General features: G+C 40.3%; 1 protein-coding gene across 1 annotated transcript in view; it reads right to left on the reverse strand.

Moving 5' to 3' along the window:
- LOC111956814 (suppression of tumorigenicity 18 protein) overlaps positions 1-5619 on the reverse strand; it is a 63760-nt gene extending 58141 nt beyond the window's left edge. Inside the window, exons 1-2 of the mRNA XM_023977459.3 lie at positions 5106-5619; positions 3524-3680 (exon numbers count right to left, since the gene is read on the reverse strand). Of these exons, the coding sequence (XP_023833227.1) occupies positions 3524-3674 (151 nt within the window). The 5' untranslated portion in view covers positions 3675-3680; positions 5106-5619. The remainder of the gene's footprint in view (positions 1-3523; positions 3681-5105) is intronic.
- Positions 5620-10616: the final 4997 nt, after the last annotated feature.

Consider the following 10616-nt stretch of genomic DNA (forward strand, 5'->3'; position numbering starts at 1 on the left):
CACAGATAGATAAATGATTTTACTATGATGAAAGCTTATGATATCTTTTAAAGTTAGCTATTTACTGTAAGGTTGGAATTATGTGAGATTAACAAGATGGAGTATTGGTAAAGTGGACAGAATTGTGGGTCCATCGACCTAGATGGGCTGAATGATCTTATTCGTATAATACACATACTTCTCTGTTCATACTGTCCACATAGTGGTGCGTGGGAACAGAATGTGGAGCCTATCTCCTTCAACGTGATCAAGACAAAGGAGATGATTGTGAACTACAGGAAAAAGAGGACCGAGCACGCCCCCATTCTCATCAACAGGGCTGCAGTGGAGCAGGTTGAGAGCTTCAAGTTCCTTGGTGTCCACATCACCAACAAACTAACATGGTCCAAGCACAACATGGCAGTAGTGAAGCGAACACGACAAAACCTATTCCCCCTCAGGAGACTGAAAAGATTTGGCATGGGTCCTCCGATCCTCAAAAGATTCTACAGCTGCAACATCGAGAGCATACGGACTGGTTGCATCACTGCCTGGTATGGCAACTGCTTGGCCTCCGACCGCAAGGCACTACAGAGGGTAGTGCGAACGGCCCAGTACATCACTGGGGCAAAGCTTCCTGCCATCCAGGACCTCTATACCAGGCAGTGTCAGAGGAAGGCCCTAAAAATTGTCAAAGACTCCATCCACCCTAGTCATAGACTGTTCTCTCTGCTACCGCATGGCAAGCAGTACCGGAGAGTCTAGTCTAGGTCTGAAAGGCTTCTAAACAACTTCTGCCCGCATCTCTGTTGTTATCATCTATGCATAGTCACTTTAATTAACTCTACCTACACGTACATACTTCCTCAACTAACCGGTGCCCCCGTACATTGACTCTGTATCGGCACCCCCCTATATATATTGTTATTTTATTTTTTACTGCTGCTCTTTAATTACTTGTTACTTTTATCTCTTATCAATATTTTTTGAAACTGCACTGTTGGTTAGGGGCTCGTAAGTAAGCATTTCACTGTAAGGTCTACACCTGTCTACACCTGCACATGTGACTAATACAATTTGATTTGATCTGCCCTTTGCAAAGATTTGATGCCAAAAGTGTATGCTGATAAACCAAATACATGGTACTGTAAGCGTGGACAAAACAGAGTTACATCAATTAAGGATGGAAAGTCAGACCCTACAGTACCAATAAAAAGGCCTGTTAATCTCCATGTAACACTAGATTGCCATCCTGCACCATACTGCATACTAATTCAATTTCAATGCATATCATCAATTATTACATTGAATGTAAACGAGTTATCAAAATGCTTCTGTATGTTTTACGTTTTTCAAGTTTCAAGATGCATTCTTTATTAGTCGTATGTACAGGATACACATGGTATACACTATCCAACGAAAAGCTTACTTGCAGTAAGAAATAATAAAAGATGAAAATACGAACATAAAGTAAATGGCTCAGAAGAATAGAATATGCATTTTTGCGTAAGTATAATACAGGAAGGCACAATTTATATAATAAACAAAAATAGAAATGCAACATGTAAAGTGTTGGTCCCATGTTTCATGAGCTGAAATAAAAGATCCCAGAAATGTTCCATATGCACAAAAATGTTATTTCTTTCAAATGTTTGTTTACATTCCTGTTAGTGACCATTTCTCCTTTACCAACATAATCCATCCACCTGATAGGTGTAGCATATCAAGAAGCTGATTAAACAGCATGATCATTACACATGTGCACCTTGTGCTGGGGGGAATAAAAGGCTACTCTAAAATGTGCAGTTTTGTCACACAACCCAATGTCACAGATGTCTCAGGTTGAGGGAGCAAGCAATTGGCATGCTGACTGCAGGAATGTCCACCAGAGCTGTTGCCAGAGACCTGAATGTGTATTTCTCTACCATAAGCCGCTTCCAACATTGTTTTAGAGAATTTAGCGGTACGTCCAACCACCCTCAAAACCGCAGACGCACGCGTAACCACGCCAGCCCAAGACCTCCACATCCGGCTTCTTCACCTGCGGGTTGGTCTGAGACGAGCCACCCGGACAGCTGATGAAACTGTGGGTTTGCATGACCGAAAGATTTCTGAACAAACTGTCAGAAACTGTCTCAGGGTGCTCGTCGTACTCACCAGGGTACTGACCTGACTGTAGTTCAGCGTCTTAACCGACTTCAGTTGGCAAATGCCTACCTTCGATGGCCACTGGCACGCTGGAGAAGTGTGCTCTTCATGGATGAATCCCAGTTTCAACTGTACCGGGCAGATGGCAGACAGCGTGTATGGCGTTGTGTGGGCAAGCAGTTTGCTGATGTGAACGTTGTGAACAGAGAGCCCCATGGTAGGGTTATGGTATGGGCAGGCATAAGCCAGGAACAACAAACACAATTGCATTTTACCAATGGTAATTTGAATGCACAGAGATACCGTGACGAGATCCAGAGGCCCACTGTCGTGCCATTCATCTGCTGCCATCACCTCATGTTTCAGCATGATAATACACGGCCCCATGTCACAAGGATCTGTACACAATTACTGGATGCTAAAAATGTTCAAGTTCTTCCATGCCCTGCATATTCACCAGACATGTCACCGATTGAGCATGTTTGGGATGCTCTGGATCGACGTGTACGACAGCGTGTTCCAGTTCCCGACAATATCCAGAAACGTCACACAGCCATTGAAGAGGAGTGAGATAACATTCCACAGGACACAATCAACAACCTGATCAACTCTACACGAAGGAGATGTGTCGCGCTGCATGAGGCAAATGGAGGTCACACCAGATACTGACTGGTTTTCTGATCCACAGCGCCACTTCTATTTAAGGTATCTGTGACCAACAGATGCATATTCTATTTCCAGTCATATGAAATACATACATTAGAGTCTAATGAATACATTTCAATTGACTGATTTCCTTATATGAACTGTAACTCTTTGACAAATCTTTGAAATCATTGCATGTTGAGTTTATATTTTGTTAAGTGTAGTACAATATTTAGTGGGGATAAACGTAAACTAAAAGTAAAGTTTTTGCCACATAGAGAAGTCAGATTGGAGGAACATTAGCATGTGAAAAGAATAAACAGGAGCATTCACAGTTACACACTCCACCTGGCTGCTCACCAATGTCCTTGTCAGAAGTCCACCCACCGCACTGGCTTACACTGAAAGACCTCCTGGGGACTGCGGTGACCATTCACTGGGTTTTCTCTCAGTCCCATGCACCTGTGACCGTTTTTGTGTTAGCTATTTTTTGCTTTGTCTTTTTCCTGGCAGCGTGGTATCATTGGAGACACACTTTCCCTCAAAAGGAATTCTCCTGCCCAACAATGTGGTTTGTTTGTTTGTTTGTTCACTGGCTGGAAAGAGCAGGCTAGCTGGAGAGTAAAATGAAAAACAATGTTGCTAGTAATAATTAAAATGGCCACAAGAAAAATAAGCTGAGAGACATAGGCCTATGACTATTTGAAATAAGGTAGAGGCACTTTTCCTCCATCGGTTGTTGGTTCCTTACCTTTTCTCAGGGACTCACAGGTGCAGCTGGAAAGGTTCTCCTTGCTCTCCTCGGACGGCTCATCCGGCTTCTCCATGGTCCTGGACCTTTGAGAGCTGCTTTTCCATATTCCAAAGGACTTTGCCACAATCGCTTTGTCTGCTCCTTTCATTGTTTTCTGTAAAACACATTTACAGCATGACTTCCCAGGTTTATCCCTCTTGTGAGTTATGTGCCCCCTTTTCTGGCTCTCAATAAACCAGTGCTCATCTTTCCCCATGCCCAAAGTAAGAGAGAATTAGGGAATTGTGTGCATATGCATTCTCTTAAGCTTTCCAGAAAATGGCCCGATTGCCCTGGCATATTTTTTTTTGAGCACTTGAACATTGTTTCTTTGCTTGACATTTTGCATCTGTGTGTGCAGAGCAGAGCATCATTGCCTGAATAAAACTGCTATAAAACAATACTTCAAAAAGTAAACAGTAGATATGCAAAAACTGCACATGATTTCAAATTTAATCCAACTTAGAGGAAATAAAAATAGCACATTATGCCCTAATTGAGTGCTGTACAGTCCACAAATACTATTACAAGGCCGATCAGGATTAGCGGTGGAACATACCTAGTTATCTATCCATGGGTGCCAAGACAGCTAGCAGTGGGCAACTCAATTTCAAAAGCTGGCAAATCCAGTTGTCTCTTAAATACAGAAAGTACTTAAATCCAGAGCTAACACAAGAAAAAGACAGATAAAGGGTGCTCTGCATATCACGGCAAAAGCTTGTGCACTTTTCTGAATCACTGGCTAGGTTAAACAAATATGCTAAGTAGAGATCAAACCAATCCTTTGATCTGCAGCCTAGTTTCCAGAGGAATGGCTTGGCTGTTGTTGTAAATAACTTGTATAAATCTGTACAATTTGCCTTCAGGTAATATCAAAAGTGCCAGGGATTCATAGGCAAATACCTTGTTAGAAAATAGATCAGATTTTTTTTAAAGCATATAAATATTTTAACTACATAGCTTATACTCACTGTACCATCATTTGTATGCATTATATTCTGAGGGCTATATGATGATTGTAGGCTACTGTACACTACTGTAGTAGATATATTTGAGAAGTGGCTGACTACTGAATTAAAATCTAGTTCTATCTAGTATTTGGGGAGGTAAACAAATCTCTCCTACCTCCAGCATCCCAGTCCAGTCAAACATAGTGTCAAACATTGTTTCCAAACTTGATACAAGAGAGGCTGGAAGAATTAGAATGCAGATAGCTATGCAACTTGCTGACTAACTTTGCCCCTCTGTTTTGATCGAGCACACAAAGAAAAACGCTGTCCATTCAAAGCAGACAGCATAACTCTTTTCAGAGATGGGGGACCATGAACAAACGAGGCCATGTCCTGAGCTGTGGCCAGCCATTAGCCACTCTCCCTCCCTTCAGCAGAGCATAGCCCGGTGAGGGCCACTGGGTCTGGGACCAGCTGACACCACACTCAACAGGCCAACAGTGCAACTTCTGTTGCAAAAAATCTTCCCTCCCTCCCAATTTGAACAGACAGTGAGCTTTTCAGTTTAGCAGCTGGCTTTAACACTTTACCTCTGCTCCTCATTCTTCTTTTTGGGGACACAGCCATGTTCGTCCTGTAGTCTCTCTAGGAGTTGCGGTGGTCTCTTGGAAAATAGCCGTAACAAATAAAGAAACAGGATGGATAAATTGTATCAACACATTGATTTCAGTAGCTACCTCTGGTGGTGTTCAGAAGTAGTATAGTTAGCTTTGTAAAGTTGTAGCTCATGTCACAAAAAAACATTGAAGACTACAAATTAACAAGTTATATTTTCACTTCTTATAGTTAAGCTTCACAAATTGTGGACTTCAACCACACACGTTAGTCATTTTTAACGTATTTGCTTAACGTTATATAGCTACTAGCTAGCTTGCAAACTGGTGTGAAGTGCCCTTTTCATAGCATATTTTCTAAGCTAGCACACCAACCAACATGTTTATTGTAAGTTGTTCATGAAATCTTTAACTTCTGATCAATACATTACCTTTGATGTCACTCCCCTGTGTTGCAAAGGTATGCTGTATTAAAAGATGGTGTATCTCTAGTTCAGCGGTTACCAACCTGTGGTCCGTGTGGGTACTGCAGCGGGTCCGCAAAAAAAGTGTTGATAAATCTTTTTTTTTTAATAATAATTATTTATTTTTTTCCAAAAATAATAACAGTTGCGAGTATTAATCGTAGTATAAGCAATTTAAATAGTTTTCACAATGCAAATTGTTTAGAATAATAACAATAATAATAGGTCTTTAATAAGATACGTTCACTGCTAAAATTGACGTCCACGATATGTTATGTAAAAAAATATATCCAGGACTCCGCAAATAGTGGTTCTTTTGGCGGAGATTTGGTGGTCCCTGGAACGGTTGGGAAAGGTTGGAAACCAGTTATACTTTGGGACGGCAGGTAGCCTAGTGGTTAGAGCATTGGGCCAGCAGGTTGCTGGATCGAATCCACGAGCTGACAAGGTAAAACAAAAATGTAATTCTGTCCCGGCCCCTGTACAAGGCACGTAACCCACTGTTCCCCAGTAGGCCATCATTGTAAATAAGAATTTGTTCTTAACTGACTTGCCTAGTTACATTTATTTTTTTTACAAATGCCTAGTCGATTTCTGATGGTCTCCGCCTACTGTGACTGTTTGGAGGGAACTTCCTCTGACCTGTGCCACCTCCTAAAATACCCCACAATGTGTATAGCTCATACTGTTAAAGTATGAGGTTAAGGAATTAAAGAGGCATAACTGTATGTGGATGAAGAGGTCTTCAGCCACTGGAAAGACACGTGTTACTTGATAGTCAGTGTTAAAACTTAACTGAAAAGCCTAGAACTTCTATTGACATCATATTTAGAGTCACAATACATCTTCTATTGACATCATTTTTAGAGTCTACAACACATCTTCTATTGACATCATATTTAGAGTCACAATACATCTTCTGTAGACATCATATTTAGAGTCTACAATACATATTCTATTGACATCATATTAGAGTCACAATACATCTTCTATTGACATTCATTTTTAGAGTCTACAAACACATCTTCAATTGACATCATATTTAGAGTCACAATACATCTTCTATTGACATCATTTTTAGAGTCTACAACACATCTTCTATTGACATCATTTTTAGAGTCTACAACACATCTTCTATTGACATCATATTTGGAGTCTACAATACATCTTCTATTGACATCATATTTAGAGTCTATAATACATCTTCTGTAGACATATTTAGAGTCTACAATACATCTTCTGTAGACATCTCACAGTGGACAACTGGTGGGCTACATCTTGATTCTGAACCCTAGATAAACCTGGAACTGAATCACATCCCTCTGTATCAACTTGTGAGATGGCAGTGGCTGTTGTGACGTGAGTGTGGTGTGAGGCACATATGCATTATAGAAGGAAATGGTGAAGTGACAGCTAGATTCTGGGTGTGATACAGTACATGTTGGAATGACTAACTAATAAGGGATGCATCAGGCTGTTAGCCTTTAAAAAAACATCTAAGTGTTATACTTTATCTTGTCAATCAGATGCCTGGAGGGAGAGGTGACTGATAACTTGAATTAATCATTAAACATTATTGCACATGTTAATTAATTAATGGTAATTAATGCCTCTTAATAACATATCATGACGAGGGCAATATTCAAATGATCAAACTGATGTTTTGTCTGTCTGGCTTGCTACATGTCTGATTAATTACTGTCATAATGAGCTATAATGGGTGATGTGTTTTATGGGCATGGGAAAGCTAATCACTAATGTCATTGTGGGAATCAATGGGATACTTCTATAGCTGTAGATGTGACGTGACATAGTGCCCTTGATTAACCTACTTACTTTGTCTAGAACGTAGAGTGCATATCTTCCATAATTTCATACAAAAGCATTCTAAACCGTTTGACAAATCCCAAATCTCCCCCCTAGATGAAAACGCAAATGAGGAGAGAGGAGGGAAAGAAACATCTCTCCATCTCTCTGTCGACGAGAACAGAAACAGCAAGAAGTTCTAACAAGGAAAAGCCTGCCAGGTGGCGAACTGGCTGCACCAACAGAACGCACAATCTGTCTGGCTTCTCCTTCCAAACCATTGACAGCTGCCATCACCAGCCTCGCACACTCGCACTCAGTGGCTCCTCAGCCTCTCTGCCCATCCCTCTTTAGTGGTAATCCTGCTAACCCCAGAGACAGGTTCACCTGGCCCCCATAGATGGCCGTCTGGGGCCCTGCTGGCCCCCTGGATACCTGCCTGTGGATGGGTGTGGGGCCCAATGCTTGGGCCATGGCTCAAGGAGGACCACGTTATTATATATACAAAGCAAAAGGATGCCTTTGACCTGCAAACATAGCTTCTTCTCTAAAATGAAACATCTACAGACCAAATGAGATGCATGATTTAGAAATGATTTTCGGTTGAATCCTTTATTTAATTTAATTTCACCTCAAAAACTGAATCCACAACTAACATAAATGTTGCTTTTTCATTGTCCATTTTGCACAAATGATATAACCCCCCCGATAGTGCAAACCTAGCCATACAGAGCAAACAGGCAGTTTTTTTTTACAGTTTTCCAGAACGCTAGCATTGCAACTGGGGCTAAAAATAAAACCTTGGCAAAGTTATTGTGATTCTTTATTGGTCCCATAGTTTGATTTCACATTTAGCATTTTGCATTACCCTCCGTGTAAACAGTTCATTCTTCTCCTCCTGCGGTACAATGAAACTTGAGTGACTTTGGCAGCAGATTTTGGATCGGTGCTCCTGAATCCACCAGTGTATGTTATCAGCAGGTAAACAAGCTTTCGAACAAAGCCATGATGGGACTGCAAGCAACATGAAGAGACTCATCTCAAAAGCTATACAACCCATCAAAGCTGGTGTCATTTCCTCAACACTGCCACTGCAGCTGGAAAATGCATGGCTGTTAGTTACAGTTTAAATCACTGTCTATTTTCAGACACTCCAAAACTATTTGTATTGATTTAATTTACTTGTCAGTTACTAAGCAGCCAGATTACCCCAATAAAACAACATATTTGTAATGTTTACTGGCTTCTTAGCGGTTTTGTTTCGGAGGAGGAAACGGAAAAAATGTGTCATGCACACTAATCAATAGGATTTACAGTGTTGTGGTATTCAAATAATTATTCTCATTTGCAAATGGAATAGTTCACTCTATTTGAGAGGATTACATACAATTCTGAACTGAATGTGAAAATTACTTGAGAAGCACTTCAAATGCGTTTAGTTATAATTTTGTATACTTTCTGTTGCACTTAAGATAAGAAAAAAATCTTGTTAACCACARGTTAGAATGTTACTTACCAAACTTTGCCTCATATGTGCCTTTAGGGCACAGCATAGCTACTCAACTATAAACCTACGCACTCTCTCTTCCTAGTGAGTGCAGAAGCCCCAAAGCCTCAGGCTTTCTATGGTGAATTATCTCTACGGTAGTAATTACCTACAAAGCTATGTCATCAGATGTAGATTTACACTAACACAGTAAATGTTTGAATAAAAAAATATCCATATTTATGTGAATGTGTTACTAATAGTGACATTGTGGGGGGAGGGGGGGTTTCATGTGGTGGGTAGAACATTTCAGATCCAGATATTGCTGCTTACTCCCTCATATTTCTCACTCGTTTCATCAGGAATTAAATCTGCCCCTGTCTGGGTTTGTGCCTGTAGTCGAGTGAAAGAAGGAAAGAAGGGACAATAAAGGAGAAGATAGGAGGCATGTCTGTTTGATCATCATTCTGTTTAGGTGAAGTTCTCTGCTTGGTCTCTACAGTCTCTGACAGCAGATTTATAGCCTAATCTCTTTCCCTTACCCCATTCTTATAGCATGAATAGGGGGGAATTTGATGGCATTAAGTCAATTTACTCCTTGGTTTGCTGTTTCAGCCTTCTTGATGCCACTGGGTGTTCTTCAACAGACTCTTTTCATTTTGATTTTCCAAAAATAAGATTTTTATAATGCATTCCCATTCATTTATCCACCATTTTAAGTGCATATTTACTCCGTGAACAATACTTGTTTATTTGCTGCCCCGCTATCTAATGTATAGTGTCAAAGATGCGGAAAAATCTAATGCAACGTATGTATGATCTTGAATGAGATGAGTAACAAAGGGTAGAATCTAACACTAAATATGACATTCTTTGTGTGTCCTGTCTTCACTTAATCTTTTTGATATGTCACTATAACTCTCCACAACATTGAGTGTTTCTATAGCATGATGACAGGTGAATAAATGCCTGGAGGAAAGAATCCTTTGACTATGCCATTTCAAGGCAGGGGTGGTTGGTTATCCCTTGGCCTTTTACAGTTTGGAGTATCTTTGATYATTATTGTTGTTTCATACATGAGCTGAGAGTCAAGATCGTTCTTGTTGCACTGATGGTATTCAAGAGATCAATTCAATATGACAAGCTACTACTATTTTTTGCATAGCTAGCATTCTGGGTATTATGCATGTAGCTATCCAATCTCTAATATCACGTTTTAAAATGTTTTCTCAGATGTTTCTGGAAAAACAGGTTGCACATTTACTGCAGATGTATGGTTTTACAAATAACTCAACACTTCTTGTATAGTTTTACAAATAACTCTCAACGTTCCTTGTATGGTTCTATAAATAAGCCAACGTTCCTGCATTGCAGTCCTTTTCTTTTCCTTTTCATTCCTACTCCTGCGGCCGACAAATACTGTATTAGACAGCCACTGTGTTCAGATGCTCCTCCACATACAGAGAACAACCTGTCTATTTAGACAGACAACACTTTCTTCCCTGCTAGCCATTTTTAGCTCCTTATTCACCTTGCACAACTACTTGAGTTGTTGAATATTTTGTATGGTATAGCTCAAATCTGATGCATTTGGAGCAGCACAAGGCCTATATGGTATGAAAGTGACGTGTCATTTTCCAGGAATTAAAAAAAATGCCTCTTCATGAATTTGATGATATAATCAAGCCCATTCAAAGGGTTAGGGGACAGGACCCATAAGCATGACATCGT

This window comes from Salvelinus sp. IW2-2015, linkage group LG32 (assembly GCF_002910315.2).
Source record: "Salvelinus sp. IW2-2015 linkage group LG32, ASM291031v2, whole genome shotgun sequence".
In the NCBI taxonomy this organism is placed as follows: domain Eukaryota; kingdom Metazoa; phylum Chordata; class Actinopteri; order Salmoniformes; family Salmonidae; genus Salvelinus; species Salvelinus sp. IW2-2015.